General features: G+C 38.9%; 2 protein-coding genes across 2 annotated transcripts; one reads left to right on the top strand and one right to left on the bottom strand.

Moving 5' to 3' along the window:
- Positions 1–1,963: 1,963 nt before the first annotated feature.
- On the top strand, positions 1,964–4,681 carry LOC144654232 (ubiquinone/menaquinone biosynthesis C-methyltransferase UbiE-like). Its single transcript, XM_078514320.1, has 2 exons — positions 1,964–2,585; positions 4,320–4,681. The coding sequence occupies exons 1-2, from the start codon at positions 2,023–2,025 to the stop codon at positions 4,564–4,566; spliced, it is 810 nt and encodes a 269-aa protein (XP_078370446.1). The 5' UTR covers positions 1,964–2,022; the 3' UTR covers positions 4,567–4,681.
- Positions 4,682–11,349: 6,668 nt separating this feature from the next.
- Positions 11,350–16,739, bottom strand: LOC144655470 (uncharacterized). The gene is made up of 2 exons (XM_078515723.1): positions 16,052–16,739; positions 11,350–13,772 (listed from the first exon to the last, which is right to left on the bottom strand). Exons 1-2 carry the CDS (start codon positions 16,178–16,180, stop codon positions 13,101–13,103), a joined length of 801 nt encoding a protein of 266 aa, XP_078371849.1. The 5' UTR covers positions 16,181–16,739; the 3' UTR covers positions 11,350–13,100.
- Positions 16,740–17,386: the final 647 nt, after the last annotated feature.

Raw genomic sequence — 17,386 nt, forward strand, 5'->3', positions numbered from 1 at the left:
ATTGCAAGTGTGTGCCCAGGTCTTCAGAAGCGTCTTACTAACCAAATCTAAAATAATTCCAAAACATGCTGTACAAACATTCTACTCTTTGTGACAAACGACTTGACGACCAATTGTTCAGAAATGAAAATCGACACAGCTCTTGCTAAATAAAAAACAAGTTTTACGGCGGAGTCAGGCTCAAAAAATATACCGCAAGATCACACCCCCATTCATAGTCAGAAACCAGCAAACCATCTAGTTTGCTAAAAAAAACACTGCGTGGCATCAATGACGTTACCTTTTTCATTTACAAAAATAACTTTAACTTGTCAAAGTAAGTAAATTTCACAATGGTGAATATCAGTACAGTATGGGGCCCAGTTCTCGGCCGGGTCCAGTTCTCGGCCACTTTGTGTTTAACGCGTGTTTTCACACTCCAGTTGAATTAAAAGAAAAAGGTATTTCCTTCAAACGATAGACTGATTCATGTGCTTTAAGTATCTTGAGTTTGATCGTTCAATTCGATATAGAAAGCTCACACGTCGAGTTTACGCGGAGGTAGGTGAATTTGCATTCCCGAAAAATTTGTTTGTTTACGGCTCCTTAAAATTCATGGATGTAGTTAAATTCGTATTTTATCCAAAAGCCCCCACCATACGAGCTAATTTTTGGCATGTGAAACGTAGAATAATTCAGCTTTCTGCTTTAGTTAACTTTTCGTTGAACCGTTGTAGGGGTGGCGAATGGTAAAATCCGAGACTCGCCGAGACGCCGAGACCCTTGTTTTAAAATCCGAGACCGAGACTTAAATTATTTTAGAAAATCCGAGCCCGAGACTCTGTGAGCTTCTGTGCAGTAAAAAACCGAGCCCGAGACACAGTAAAACATTTAGCCCGAGATTAGCAAGACGTTAAGTATAACTCACAGTTAGACGCCAACTGCTACTATTTAGTTATGGATTAACTTTGCAACCTTGTTACGACCTATCACCAGAGGAGGTTGGACACGGCCCGGGTTGCATTATGGTAGCGGTAATTAACCAATCAGAGAGCGTGTATTATTTCACAAGTTTTTTCGGAAGGTTTCGTCGCTCGAGAGGTATACGTTGTTTCTGTCCTTTTTTTATCAAGATGAACGTGTTTGAAATCTAATTAATAACAGAGACACAGATATACGCCTTGGAATTAATTTTTGCAATAATAAAACTAAAGATGGCTCTGAAGCACTTGTAGGGAGTCTTGTTTTTAAAATTCACAAGAGGTTATTGCCGATCATTCTGCAATAATTAAAATAGAGGTAGCCGAACTCGTTTTAAAGTTTTGAAATAAAGGGTGTTTTAATGGTAAGTTGTAATGTCAAGAATATAATCGTTACCGATGATTAGATATTTATCGATACGATTTGGTACCATTATCCTAGCATGATTTTAGCATTATCTTCATGTCGAGCAATCAAAACGTGTTTAAACCAGTTAAACCAATGCCAAACGGTTTGTAGGTCAGTATGGCATACACAGAATGGCCTATTTACTAATTGATTCAAGCTTTGTGTTTGTTAGCATTGTATTAATTTCTCTCTTTTGTCTCTCTGTTGTTTTAATGCTACTTCGTGTTTTGCTTTGTTCCTCTTCACTAGGTTTGAACGGACGGGGATGTGCGTCATCATAAACTCTATAAGTTTTTTTTAATAAAGCAGATGTTCATAACTTTGAACGAACAGACTAACAGCCATGATGAATTAAAACCCAAAATGAAATGCTAGCTTAGTGTTGACTTCAGATTTAGTGGAGATTTTAAACAATAAACTCGACCGTGGCCACTTTTGGCTCGTCACGCAATCTCATTGCGTGACCCGTTGCGTGAAGCCAAAAGAACGTCTGCGTGGGAGGCTAACTCGACTATTGAATAGCAATCAGCCGGCCATATGCAAATTACCAAGGTCAATTGAGGTTAGCTAAATAAGAGAACCGCTTTCGCATCGATTAAATCGTTCACTCTAACAAGTCGCCATTTTGCATTTGAACGGCAAGAAAAAAAAGATATGCTCAGCTCAGCAGAGGGATATAAACAAACCTCGCTTTCCTTTCAAAAGGTAACCGGTAAAATGTTCATTCAAACGGATGTTAGTCCTCAAGCAGGAGACGCCATCTTGGATTTAGGTTGCGGTACAGGAGAGCTGTCTGCATATCTGGCTGAGCTTGTAGGACCCGAGGGAAAGGTTGTGGGTGTTGATCCTGACAAGGAACGAATTCTAGTGGCTCAGCAGTCTCACGGTGAAGTCAAGAATCTCTCATTTGTGGAAGGAAGCGCTTCAAACTTCCCGGGGATTGGCTTGGAGTCATACGATATTATTTTCAGTAATCAAGTCATGCAATGGATCAGTACTGATAAACAAGAAGCCTTTAAAAACATGTTTAAAAGTCTTAAAGATGGCGGGAAAGTAACCATTTTGTACACCGACCACATTGCGCCGTTTATCTTGAGCGCTGCTAAGGAGCTCAATCCAGAAAACTCAGAGCGAATTTGTAAGATGTTTCACTGCGAAGAGAGGACCAAGATCGAAAGCTATTGTTCCTCGGCGGGGTTTCATATCATTAAGATACGGTGTACGATGAGTATCATGCGTTAAAATCTTGAAAAGTTACATGAAATCTTGAAAAAATACATAAAATCTTGAAAAGTGACATGAAATCTTGAAAAACTCGAAAAAATCTTGAAAACAAAGTGAAAAATCTTGAAAAACGCGAAAAAATCTTGAAAACGCGAAAAAAATCTTGAAAAACACGAAAAATCTTGAAAAACGGTAAAAAATCTTGAAAAACGCGAAAAAATCTTGAAAAACGCGAAAAAAATCTTGAAAACGCGAAAAAAATCTTGAAAAACACGAAAAATCTTGAAAAACGGTAAAAAATCTTGAAAAACGCGAAAAAAATCTTGAAAACGCGAAAAAGCTTGAAGATTAATAAAGGTCAAATGAGATATTGATCTCACGTGAGACGACGTGCTTGCATGTTGAATACATGTCTGTTAGGCCAAACACTACTCCCTTTGAGCTGTTTCGGTAAAAGTATTGGTTGAGATTTGCGTTTTGGAACTCAACTAACTCCCTCCATTTTTTTATTCGTTTTGTCTCGTTACTTGCATCCAACAAATAAATTCTATTACAGTTTGATTACTGCATTTGAAGTCTCCAGGATGCGGTAACGATGATCTCTTCTGGCAATTTTTTTATTCTTAAGCAAGACTCGAGTTTCGGTTCTTCAGTGGAACTCATCAGTTGCTCCTAAAGTCTCGTCCAATTATTTGAAATCATTCGATTTGCCGTTTTTGTACAAATCTCAACACCCAAGCTAAGGGGAGCTTGAAAAACTGAAATAACTCACAATGCTTTGAGACTGCATTACCCTTGAAAGGACTAAGATCTTAGATCTTCGCATCCGTTGAAAAGACACAATCCTGCGAGCTGACCGCACGCTTATGATAAACAAAATCATTGTTCGAGATAGCCTGCAGAACAGGCGGTTTTTATATTTTTCATTCGCGCTTCGCGCTCGCCCTCGCGTGACCCGCTAAATAAAAACCTAGCACTACGCGCCTCGACCCGCAAAATAAACCGCCTGTTCTGCAGGCTATGTTCAAGAGGTCTACTGATCCGATACACGTTCCAGACAGTGAGACAACAATATCCTTTTAAAGGACTGATAAACGACTTTTAACTAAACATGCCACAGAACAAGCAAACAAAATGGCATTAATATTTTTACTGAAACAGCTCTAGAGATCTAGAGAACGTAAAATCCATAATTAAACAGACTGAAGGTTAACTTTAAGCGGCCAACGGGAGTCGCGTTTGGCCTAACAGACATGTATTCAACAAGTACGTCGTGTCACGTGAGATCAAGATCTCAGTTGACCTTTTCATGATAATTTTAAGCTTCCAGCGTTTATATCAAGATTTTCGCGTGATTTTCAATGATTTTCAAGATTGTTTGGCGTTTTTCAAGTTTTCTCGCGTTTTTCAAGATTTTTCGCGTTTTTCAAGATTTTTTCGCGTTTTCAAGATTTTTTCGCGTTTTCAAGATTTTTCGTGTTTTTCAAGATTTTTCGCGTTTTTCAAGATTTTTTTTCGCGTTTTCAAGATTTTTTCGCGTTTTTCAAGATTTTTTCGCGTTTTTCAAGATTCTTTACTTTTTTTCAAGATTTTTTCGTGTTTTTCAAGATTTCATGTCACTTTTCAAGATTTTATGTATTTTTTCAAGATTTCATGTAACTTTTCAAGATTTTATGTATTTTTTCAAGATTTTAACGCATGATACTCATCGTACACCGTATTAAGAGTTATGACACGCTAAGCACACAACTGGTTTTCCAAAACATCGAGAATCTTCTTAAATGGATTTGGACACTGACACACGGTGTCTTTGATCCTAAGCTAGTAACCGAAGAACGTTTGCAGAGATATTATCCGTACTCAAGCCGAGATGGTAAACCTCCTTTTGACTTCAGAGGCAACAAAGAAGAATCGGGTATTTGTCGACTGATAGCTGTCAAGCGAGACAGTAGTGAACATATATGTACCACGTGACCCAAATACTGGATCGTGATTGGTTACTTCCTGAACCGCCACACCTTACTACTAAGGAGCCCATGACTATTGATTTTATATGATTTCTTAAAATGTTATCAATTTTAAAAAACTATTGACACGGCCGAACTGAAGAAAGATACTTAACCCTTCAGCCTCACAGCCAGCATACAAATTCTCCTTACTGGTTTTCATACATTTCTTATGACACTAGCTGGGAGTATACATAAAACATTATTTAAGTGTTTCTTGCATTTTTGATTGTGAAGAGAAATAATTACCTTATTATAGGAAATTAACGCTTCATGAAATTAACGCGAAATTCAAAAATTCACGTTAATTTAAGTCGCGTTAATTTTTTTAAAAGTTAATTTCCGCGTCGTTAATCAAGTGGAGCGTTAATTTCCATGACGTTAATTTCCATTATTTTTGGTCCTATTTCTCGATACAGTCCAGTCATTCTTGACTTCTAGGAAAAGGCATTATTTCATCATGGTGAAAATCTGCCGGTAGCACTGAAACTGTGAAGAACGCTCGAGTGGTCAGATTCCTTTGCTTTACCTTTACATGTCGGATTATACGCCTAGTGTCGAAAAACACTTGTTCCTGTTGTCTCAACAAGATTTCTTTTCTTTGTGTTCGTCTCGTTAATTTCCTTCATTTTGAAATGTTACCCCCTCTTTCGCGTTAATTTCCTTTATTGGGAAGTAATTTTTCCTTCAAATCGCGTTAATTTAAGTCGCGTTAATTTCAAACACCTTAATTTACACAAGCGTTAACTTAGTATAATAAGGTATTGCTTGTTGACTATCCTTACTTTTTGAGAATCTTGTCTTGCAGAAGCTGGAAAGTAGAAAATTAACTCTGAAGTAATTTAAAAAGTTTAAATAACCCTGGAAGTTCCTTATGGGAGTTAGCTCAAGAAAGGAAATCTAGGACTGCACACGATTCAAAGATAATTTCTTTGACTTCAGTGGGATTTGAACCCAAGATCTCCGGATGAGATTTCCGTTGCTCTACCGACTAAAGTTGCTCTTTCAAAGCCGCCAGCAACATGTCCAGTTGCCTCTATGCGGGGTGTGCATCTGTAGCGCATCATGATAGTTGAATTCAACATAATATCCATCCGGCCCCAGGGGTGGCTGTGTTCTTATCTTAAAATGAAGTACATCGGGTGCTTAGACAAAAGAAAACTCGATTTTTCTTTTTGCTAATAAAACTTCCGAATAAGACTCGTGCTCATCGTCTACTTTGTTTATGATGTTAAAAGGACTGTGTCACGGCTGAGTTAAGTTTATTTTTTAAAGTTTTGCCAAATACTTGCATTGAAATTTAGTTTGCAAAGAAATTACTCCTGTTAATCCAAATGACAAAACCATAGCTTTATTATATTGCGACCAAATGTGTCTCCCGGGCGTTATAATTTAAAGTTACAAGAAAACAAGATTAACTTTGAAAACTGTTCAGCCCAACAATATTTCAAAACCCATATTGCAATCCGTTTCAATCTCCGTCACTTTATGGCCATCCGTTCCTTCTTTTGTATTTGCTGTGTAATTGAAATGTTCCTTTACTGTTTTGAGAGGTTATTTTTACATTTCACCGAACTCGATGGCCATTTCCTATGCCTGAATTTGGCTAAAATCTGTGACACAGTCCCTTTAATTAAAGAACAACAAAATTGAAGGAGGGAAGGGAGGGCGTACTGGCAATTTTTTGCCAGGGGGGTGGGGGGAAGGATACGTACCACATTAGAAAACTCTGGAATCATTCAAATAGATCATTCCCTTGCATTGTCTCAGGGGCCGCGGAGACCATTTTAAAGTGGTAGGGTTAAGAAGCTGACTAAGACAAGCAAGCATTAGGGGTCACTGTTACGCCATTTATCGTTTAAAACTTCATAGCGGAGCTCTCTCTCGGGACATCCATAAGTAAGTAAATGGTATTTCATCGAACTGTGAAATTTTGGGGGTCTCCGCCACCCCCGTATGTACGCACGGATTAAGCCTGAGGATGAGGAGGTTTCCCGCTCGTGGCTAAAGAAAAGTAGAGGAAATTACAAACAACAAATAAAGCTCGCAGGGCAAGACAAAATATAGACAAGGGGTAAAATTACTCAGCGACAGAACACAGCAAAACATCTGAGAGATTTATTATCCAACTGCTCTATTTTGTTTGTCTTTTTTCATGTGTGAGTGTGTCGAAACCTCGATGCGCCTTTGCGCAAAAAAAAAATGCGGCTCTCGTTCAATCGCTACACGGTTAAATTGACGTTATCTTCTATCGACTGGATGATGTGGACGTTTCAGTAAGATCTAACCGAAGTTATGATATGAAAACGCGGGGAAATTTATTGCGCAGTGCTCACTGTGTAGGCTGAATGAAACCGCGAGTAAAAAGAGCGACAGAGAACTTTCTGACCCACGATGTCCTTAAAAGTCATTTGTATTCCGTGAAGTTGTGGAAAACGAAAATGGTTTACGAGGAGGCCCGAAATAGTTGCGAATGATATTCCTTGTGCAAGTCCAGTTTGCTTGTTTCTGTTGTTTGCTGTTGAATCTGCGGCTGTTATCACCAAGAATACAATAACCTTAACTTAAGCAAATGATTGTGTCAAAACAAAGCTAATGCATACATTAAGTCCGCTGAAGAAAGAGACAGAACCCTGGTGCAAGCTAACAACCTGTACTGAATTGCTAAGTCTGTTTTTACTTTCTGGACGCAGTTTCGATAGTTTCCGTGTGGGTAAGGTTTAGTTTTTTCCCATTTAGGTCATTTTTAATAAATGGAAAGCTCCGATTTTAGGCTTGCCTAAATCTATATATTACATCATATCCTTTTCATCCGGAGCCCTAAAATATCAACTCAACCAAAAAAGGGGTAGGGCTACAGTCAACTCTCGTTATAGCGGACACGCTTGGGACTTCGTTTATTGTCCGTTATAGCGAGAGTCCGTATTAGCGGGAGTCATTTCCAGTCAAACCTCTTTCGCCGGGGATCTGGATTTTGTCCGTAATAGCGAGCGTCCGCAATAGCGGGTTGTCCGCAAGGCGAGAGTTGACTGTATAGCCCTACCAGCCCCTCCCTTTCCGCGGTACCTGTTGTCATCAGCATTTCTGAAACAGTCATACAACCTAATCCGCGCACACGAGGAAAACTCGCGTACATTTGCTGCTCGGCTAAAGCTTCCAGAATTTTACCTTCGATTGTGTAAAATTTAGCAAAGCAGGAAAAGCTTTCTTTATCAGGTGTTTGACTGTGACACATGGAGTCGTAAAGTGAAATTCGCGCTTGCAGTTTTTAAAAATAAACGCGATAGTGGACACAGATACGCATTTTACATGCGTTGATTTGTTTAGAACTCGCCTTAGACATCGCGTTAACTGTTCTGAGTGTAAAAAGGACATCGTCGCTGAGTACCAAGACGCTCATGCAAGAACTAAGCATATAGGCAAGAATGTTAAATTTACTTTTTCTCGTGCGCCAAATCAGTCACAACTAGGATTCACCGGTGGCGATAAAACAATCACCAATATGCTTAAGGAGGCTCGATGTAGTTTTTTTAGCCGAAGGGTGGTTGTTTTGAAAATTAAAATTATCTAGGAAGCCAATCTTCGATTTTTGCCAAAATACACCATAATGATCAAATATGACCAAATTTTAATTTTTTACCAGTCACTTTGTCACAAAGGTTACCATAGCAACCATTGACGTTTTCTTTTGTTCTCAAACAAGCTCGATTTTCTCGAAATCTAGATTGACTCTTGGTATTCATTTTTTTATATGTTCAAGTATAGTAGATTGACTACCTGTACACACAATTTTAGGAAAATCTGTAAGAGCGTTTTAGAGTAAAATTTCTTATAGTTTCCTACAATCGGCAGTCGATATATTTTAACAAATTAAAGCAAAATGTCTTTCACTTTTAGTTAATGGTCTTTGATGGTGTAAGTATTTATATTTCAGTGAGAGTAACTGTGTTCAAATAATACGAAACAATTTTAAACCGCCTATTTTATAGTAAAACGGTGTTTTGCTGAAAATTTCATTCTTGATTTACTTGAAAACGCTCTTACAGATTTTTCTAAAATTTCGTAAACAGTTAGTCAATCTACTAAACTTTAACATATCAAAAAATAAACACCAAGAGCCAATCTAGATTTTGAGAAAATCAAGCCTGTTTGAGAACAAAAGAAAACGTCAATGGTTGCTATGGTAAACTTTGTGACTAAGTGACGGGTAAAAAATTAAAATTTGGTCATATTTGATCATTATGGTGTATTTTGGCAAAAATCCAACATTGGCTTCCTAGATAATTTTAATTTTCAAAACAACCACCCTTCGTCTAAAAAAAACTACATCGAGCCTCCTTAAATGCAGTAAAATCGACGCCGAAAACGTTGCCTCAAATCTTCAAAATGACAGCAGTACAGATATAGTGGGTTCATCGAATAATGCTCTGGCTAAGTCAGAAATCGAAGTGATCAGTTTAAGTGAATAATGGTGCTCGGCGTGCTCCGGCTAGGCTCTTACCGAAAGTGCTAGCACTTTTTTGGCATTATTTGGCCTCACGGGCATTTTTTTTTTCATTTTTTCCCAAAAAGCACTGCTAGCATTGTTTTGGATTTTCGACTGACTATTTGTTTAATTTTAATGATAATGATAATGATAATGCATTTATATAGCGCATTTTCCATGTGTATATGTTCAAATGCGCTTTACATATACTGTAATTTTAAGATACAATTGTAAAGGCCAGACCACAACACCGGTAGCTTCGTCCTACTCTTTGCGAATAGTGTGTGGGTTCTTTAACGTCCCCTGTTAGAAGACTGAAGATACAGGAGACGGGACCTACGGTTTATCGTCCTTTTCCGAGAAGACTAGAATGTCTAACCACTTGCAAATGTAATTACAAAGGCAGCACATTCTCCTCAGTTATTTTAAGACCCTGAGTGTTGGTCCGGTCTGGGGTTCGAACCCACGACCTCCCGCACAGCAGTCCGGCGCTCTACCAACTGAGCTAACCAGGCGGCGGTTAAAAAGCACAATCTGACTTTATTTATGGCGTCCAAAGATGCATTAGCCCTCATTTTAGTCAAAGGAGCCGTGGAGGCCTGGGGAATAGGTTTGATACGTCAGTGGTTGCCTTCTAGATACCCAGTCCATCACACTCGTTCCAAGATGACGTCATCCACGTTGTCATCGAGGAACAATGGAAGTCAGCCAGCCAAGGCAGAGATAGCTCGAGAGCGTACTCTGACATCAAACATTGATCGTTACATTTTATTGTTGAAAAATGAAAAACTGAAAATCTGAAAAATGTAATATTCTATGTTTAAAAAAATCGGAAAAAGTGAGCATTTTTATGTTACCCACGAGCACTTTTTTTAAAAAATAGCATATCATTATTTTAGCACTTTTTTGGCAAAAAAACGAGCACTTCTTTTAGCATTTAATGCTTTTTTTACGAGCACTTTCGTTAAGAGCCTAGCTCCGGCTACGTCAGAATTATGGATGTTGGTGTGGCACTGATGATCATCTGGGAGTCTCCAGTCAATAATCTACAATATGAATCTAGAATAGTACTTACTTATCCTCATCGGGCCCATGGGACTCTTGGGGCGGTTTTCCCGGCGATCAGGTTACGGGGATCCTTGTGGCTTTGCCCCGCAGCTGTCATACGCGTGACACCAGAATTCCAGCTAAGAAAGCTATCATCGGGTGGCTTGCATGTCGCCCGACGGCACCCCGTGATGAGTTCGTCAATTTTCTTTTCGGTTTCCGTAATCATCTATTTCTACAGGGTGCGGGGATAAGCCGCACACCCAACCCCCAACCTGGAGGACCAGTGACTACCATTTTGTCTGGCCTCTACCCTTTGACCTGCCCGCCAAGGTTAGACCTGCTGGGGGAAGACCCCCGATGGTATAGCTCTCAAGGTCATTGAGGCACGCAAGCTCCCCCACCACGACAAGGCGGTAGTCTACGGGGAAGACTCTAGAATAGTATGGGAAATTAATTTACGACTGAGAGTACCCCACACCAGCTAGTGTAGTGCAGTACAGTGCCCAACAACAAACTGAAAAAAAAATACAAATATGTATATCAACGTATGATCCCCTTCACTAACAACCAGAAACTCACTGCGTGCTAGGCAACCACTGACTCGTGTGAATTTGACTGGCTTTACCACGCCAACTTCAGGTTAAAATAGAAAATATCTATCGCTTCAAAAAAAATGGAAGCTTCTTTAAAAACTGGCTTTACCCAAATCTCTCTTGTTGCCCAAAAAATCTGGGTTGCCCAAAATTTGGGGGAAGGGGGGGGGCTGCAGCCCCCCACCCCCCCCCCCCCGGCCCGTACGCCTATGGTCAGGGCAAGGGGACAGAACGAGACTTGGTTTAGTGTAAACTAAACGTTGTGATAGAAGGGATATGTTTCAGAAATGCTCGTGGATACTTCTTATGTTGAAATATCAAATGCTCTGCAGGCATGGAATTGAAAAAATAAGCTAACCCCATAAAAAAGTGCTTCGTGTTGGGGAAGTCTGTTCGTAATTCTCCCAGAATGACAGCTCTAAGAGGATATTTTCTTTCTTTGTTGTTATCAGAGCTTGGGATAAAAAGCACTCATTCCACTTGTCTCCCGTGGGAGGGTGGGTGGGTGGGTGGTTATTTGAGAGATCAGGTCAAAAACAAAACAGAACCGTTCTGAATTTCGACTGATTTTTAATCGAACGATTTTATATATCATTTTTATAGTGAAAAGCCGAATTCATCATTATTTTTTAGAGTTTATTTTGTTGGAGTTTACTATAAAATACACTACACTCTGAGTTTTCAGTAACAATATTATTAAGTAATAATACATGCGTTCAATGTCATCAAGTTTTTTTTTTGTTTTTTGCTATTTTTAAATCAATTACAATACCTATGTCATAAAACGAAGGTTGGGTCAACTAAGCAGAAACGGAAGAGGGTCCAAAGTCCAGTTCTTTGCACCTTCTTTTTCTATTCTAGACATTCGAAAATGTAGGACGTTTTGGACTTGTCTATGGTGGTACGTCTGTCCGTTTCACTGTCCTGATGTAATTTATAAAATGTTGAGAATATAATTATGAATATAAATATGATATTTTTATAGTAGTTAGCATTTTTATATTAATTTAGCTTTTAAGTTTTTAATTCGTGGAATAACTGTAAACTAGCCGTAAAGCTAAGCTTTTTTCACGTTAATAAAGTGTCTATCATCTATCTATTCTGTATCAGCTAGGACTTTTACGACATACATACGAATTAAACATTTTTTTTTATAAAATGCCTAACAACTGACGAATTTAGTGATATTTAAAAATCGCAATATGATATCTAGAGCCATAGAGTAGCATTTTTCCTTTTACAAAGAGACTACGCTTCTCTTCCCAGTCTCTCCTAACGTATAACAACAAAAACTGTTGCTTAGGGCAACGTGCATTTTCTCATCGGCTCCAGTTCTATGAAAATCACTCTTGAACGATATTTTCTTCCTTTAAACCATAAACACCTAGATTTAGAAATTTTTATATTCAACTACCACATAACATGCCCAATTTGTTTTGTATCCGTATAGGCCATTTTCAAAAATACCATAATACTCTTTGTTGTCCCTCCAAAATTGTGCATAAGCATAGTTTTCAATTTCTCTTGGAATAGCAAGAGAAATTGAAAACAATTTTGGAGGGGCAACAAAGAGTATTATGGTATTTTTGAAAATGGCCTATTGAGACTTTGTTAAATGCGCTTTAGGAACATAATTATTATCATGATACTTATCACTCACCAAAATTACTGCATTCTGACTGGAGAAGAGCTATACAAATAAATTTGTATATGTTTTCCGTTGAAGCATCTATTTCTAGTCTTTCCGAAGTTCGCATGATGAGTGTGCTAAAAAATCAAAACTCGCACGACCTCGTGCAATTCCGCCGTTTTAGGCACTCGTGATGTTTAAAAAACACTCAAATTTAAGGCTTGTGTTGATAACTTTCAAAAAAAATGCTTGTAACTATTAATCACGAATTGTAACAGAAGGTCGTGCGATTTTTTGGGCCATTTCTGCCTTTTGCCTTTCTTAATATGGGAAAAAAGTGCATTTAATGCTGAATCGCTAACTATTCTCTACAAAAACAAGGAATTCCTAAACCAACTCGTTCCCAAGGCTTTTCCCTCCAAATTACCAAGGGAAAAGTCCTGGGAACGAGGTTGATCTTGAACCCGACCATACATCTGTACTCTAGTTGGAAAGCTTGAACTTCTAAGTACATGTATTAATTTGTGTGTCTTCAGATATCTGAAGTCTTTGTAGTTTAATTTCAAATAACAATTTAGTTGCTTTCATTCGATTTTTACTCTTCCTCTTCCGCTGTCAAACCTTTATTTGATTTTATGGATGAAACTTTAACGTATTATCATTTACATGAAAGTTTTTACTTGTGGCGGTTTAGGAAGTGAACAAGTTCAGGTCAATGTCCCTACGAAGCAGAAAGTCAATTCCTAAACGTCTTCTCCACTTCCTGAACCATCATCATCATCATCATAAGGTTTATTCAATACTTCATCGACTTTGCAAATGACCACATCTCTTTGTACCTCGGACATCTTGCTCGGCACTTCGTACGTAATTCCCGCCAGTTCAAACCGCGGCAGACACTGCCGTAGGTCTTCCATCAACGACGACAGTTCTGCGACCTTGAAGCAGCTGGTCAGCGGATCCTTAAGAAGACTCCAGATGTGTGCATAATTGCCTTGGTTCTCCGGCGAGCCTTCTCCATTGTCCTCCAGAATTTCGCCAATTTTACAAATAACCAAGTCTCTTTTGATACTGTCAATATCTGTTGGATACTCGTATGTATGTTGTGGGTCACCTAATTGACATTGCTCGAGCTCAGCCACCAATGCTTCTACGTCTCGCGGTCTCGTTACACTTGTCAGCGGCTCTTTCAGCTCTTGCCAGAGCTGTTGAAAGGATGCTGACCTAAACTGAGGTTCCATTGCTTCAATGTGATCCTCAAGAGCTTTGGCAATTTTAGGTTTAACTCCGCCGGGAACAATCTTTCTCTTGCGGAAGAAGGGAATTCTTGGAGCGATTTTCTCCCTTTTGCGTTTCGCTTCAAGAAAGGAGTCCAAAAACGAAACATAAGCTGTGCCTTCTAAGCCCAAATTTGCCTGTCGTGAGCAAAGAGAAGATAGAAATGTAGCAATATGCCATTACATTTACTTGAGTAAACGTTTGCACGACATCTCTGTTTTCTTTTTTTATTTCTTTCCCACCCCCTCTCCCCCCCTCCCTCTATGCTGGAATGATGTCTCACTAGAGTCAGTAATATTCTACACTGGCATCATTCGGGGATTCCCTTTTTGTTGGCATTCACTGTCATAGGCATTCAAGAAGATATTCCGTGAAATTGTATAGACGTCAGGAAGCCAGCAAGCCAGCAAGTAACTGTACATACTAGTAAATACCCCTATACCGGTACTTTAGACAATTATATCCTTTATATCCCATAGGAAATTGAAGCCAAAGAAGCGTTTGTTACTGAAGATCAAGATGGGAATAATTGCGAAAAGTGTAACTTAGGGCGCTTTCCATTTGTCAGAACTGGCCGGCCGGTCCTGTGGTTTTCTTTGTCCCGAAAAATGGGCCTTTTGCACGAGAGTTTTCCACAAATCCACCATAACAATTTGTATAACATATTATGTATTGACTGATTTGACCGGACAAATCTGACTAACAACGCGGTGAACGGAATTCTGTTCTCGAATATACTGGTCTGGCCGGCCAGCATAGACAAATGGAAAATGCCCTTAGTTAAACTTACGTTTAATTTACGTCAATTTTAATGAAATTCTCTTAATATAATTCCACTTTGTTTTTTAAGTAAAATTTCATTGTTCCCATCGCTTCATTGAAATTTCATGTGCGCTTTCTATTACAATTTCTGCAACTTGCAATCGCCCAAAACCTTTTGGGTTCCACGTGCGACCTAGTACCCAATGGGTAACTTGTGGTCTATGAAAGTTGATGGATGACTGGACGCCCAGTGGCCGCCCCATTTCGTTAGCGTCCAGACGCTATCTGACCCTTATCATCCATGTATGTCCCTAGTGTCAGAAACTGACAAAACATCGCTTGTTCGTACTGGAATTTAGCAAGTGGACGTATTGAATCAGCCAGGTCAAAAACATAAAGGAACTGAACTTCGTACGCCTCGTTATCACACATTATCGACATATTAGTGATAAAACTGGATCGCGTCAATAAATTGACTTATTTGTGGGATTTTTTATAACCAGGTGGGTCTTTTTAACAACAGTGAACCATTTCTCCCTTTACTGATCCCTGGCTTATGTGTGACGCTGTTGGACTGAATTGTCTGAGAAACGTTGTCGTGTTTAGCGATTTTAGTTTATGCGCTGTCGTAAATTGAAGTTTCGAGCCTTGACCCTACCTTACTTTTTAGCTACTGCACAAGGCAGAGGGAAACGACCTTTGATCTTTTGTTTTCTGAAATCAATGACATTTGCTTCGAATTTGCTGTAATGTTCTGTAATATTTACACTGAATCGGTTCACGCCTTAGCCAGTATATAAAAAAGATGGTATTTCTACTCCTGCCCGGCGGATTTAATGCTGGATTCCCTTCGCAGGGGAAGCGCCTAGCATCTAATTCGTAAACACCCATTCAGTTTATACTCCTGGGTGAATAAAAGCGCTGTCAGAATAAAGTGTCTGGCTCTTTCAGGACTCCACTAACCATTAGGCCAGCGTGCCTCCCAATTAACTGGTTGAGTGCTTTCTAGAGTTAAAAAAAATGCAAGGATGGCGCTGTGTTATTATGTTAACTGTTGCGTGATTGAAAGCAAACAAAATTCACATGCATGAAGCGTATACAAGCGCGGCAAACGCCATCTTCGATTTTAATGTTTATATGGACGCATCGTATTTTTAGTAGCCTGTTAGCGCATCAGAAAAGCCTTGAAACTTAGCTGACAGAGTTTGGCTAAAATAAGATAACTATGCGAGTTTCTCCAGCATGTGTATGCACTTTCGCTTTCTTCAAAAATAATTTGAGAGGGGCACTGGTTGTTTAGATTAACAAGAAAAGATCGATAAACAAATCATTCAGTCAACCTACAGTCTTTTCATTTCGACAGAAAAATATTTTTACCATATCTAATGATTCTAATGGAGTTGACTTTTAACTAAACGAAATACGCGCTTTAACGGAATGTATTGTGTTTATACCCCAACCTGGCTGGCGAAAGAAAGCCGCTTGTACGCATGTATGTATTAATACGGTTCATGGTAAGTTCCTCTCTTAGCGTTCAGCGTTCAGTCTGGAATTTTCGCCACAGAGGCTTACAATGGCAAGTTAAGGCCATCATTATTTTAACAACTACCCAACTATTTCAAAACAAAAACTATAACAATATGAACTTTCATACCTCTATTTGTTCAGGTGCGACTTCGCGTTTTGAGACGGCAGAATCTTGTAAGTCCGTTGACTGGCTGTCGCTAAAATGCACGAAAACCAATTTTACAGAAAGAAATACAATTATTAAAAAACGCGACATTCCGCGACTTCGTCTTCTTAAACAGTCCTGACGAAGATATTCTCAGCATCCGTGGAGCGCTTTTGATTTTAAAAATAATGAAACTTCACCCTTAAATGTTCCAATATTTACTCGAGTAACACGTATTAGAGGCACTTAGCTATTCGACCTTGAGAGTGCCTACCTGTCATTGGTCACCAAAGCATTCATTGCAAACACCGACCTTTTTCAACACGCTCCGTAGAACAGCAATGATTTCTGAAACAATCGTGACTCAAAAACCTGTTTTCATTCACCAACATGTTTGAACTCCCAGCGTTTGTGTCAGACAACCGCGGGGGCGAAAATAAAAGATAAATAAAACGACCAGATTGAAACTAGGCACAAAGAAAAAGTACGGTGATATATAATAACAATTGAGTCGATTAATGTACGAACCAGTTTTCGCATGAGATTCATATTCATTTACTAAAATGAATGACCTCCAAATAGATTTCTTTATTATTTTTTCTTTATTTAATACTGTATTCATCCTTTGTATGACTCAATACCCTATTGCTTATTGTTATCTAGGGCGGCGATATCCTCATTCAAAAATATGGAAGCCGTTTAATGCTAATTTAAACCCTTTTCACTTTTTGTGGTTGTCACAATGAAGACTACTCTCGAAATACTCGATCTCGAGTTGACACAGCAAAAGCTGAAGTTGTTTGGCATCTCTGATCAGCTCTTGCCAGAAGCATTTTACTTCATTTTTTGCGTCAAGTACTAGACATTACTGCTACTGGTCCCTTAATGAAGATGTCAACCGTGGTACCCCATACGTCTTTCATAGTTTCATTCATTTATCGTGGCACTTGCAGCCAGTGTGACGGTTTTCTGTTAAAATTTCATGTAAGATGTATTTTGCGTGTAATACGCCGGATCCCAAGTACTTGAGGTTTGGAAATGAACACTTTGTGTTTTAAAACCAAGTTTAATTTACTCAAATTTAAATTGAGAGGAGATTCATCCGAAATAAAGGAAGTTACTCGCTTAAGTCGTCATTATTTCTTGACGAAAATGAAGGTGAATGACATGCAGAAAAAAACACTTTTGTTTGGAAAACAGGAACGAAATAAACAAAAGAACAATGGTAAAACAGAGCCTACACTGCTTGTTCAAGGTGTTCTGTCAGTTTGGGGATGAATATCCCAAAGAACGAGTTCATTTTGGGAGACAAAACCC

This window comes from Oculina patagonica, chromosome 5 (assembly GCF_052425735.1).
Source record: "Oculina patagonica isolate OP01 chromosome 5, crgOcupat, whole genome shotgun sequence".
Lineage (NCBI taxonomy): Eukaryota > Metazoa > Cnidaria > Anthozoa > Scleractinia > Oculinidae > Oculina > Oculina patagonica.

What these genes read in the sequence shown, in the direction of transcription:
- LOC144655470 (XM_078515723.1), bottom strand. Translation starts at nt 16,180, where the DNA reads ATGTCGCGTTTTTTAATAATTGTATTTCTTTCTGTAAAATTGGTTTTC. An exon ending in TCGCACCTGAACAAATAGAG is followed by an intron (nt 13,773 to 16,051) that starts GTATGAAAGTTC and finishes TGCTCACGACAG; the next exon opens with GCAAATTTGGGCTTAGAAGG.
- LOC144654232 (XM_078514320.1), top strand. Translation starts at nt 2,023, where the DNA reads ATGCTCAGCTCAGCAGAGGGATATAAACAAACCTCGCTTTCCTTTCAA. An exon ending in TTTCATATCATTAAGATACG is followed by an intron (nt 2,586 to 4,319) that starts GTGTACGATGAG and finishes CCGTATTAAGAG; the next exon opens with TTATGACACGCTAAGCACAC.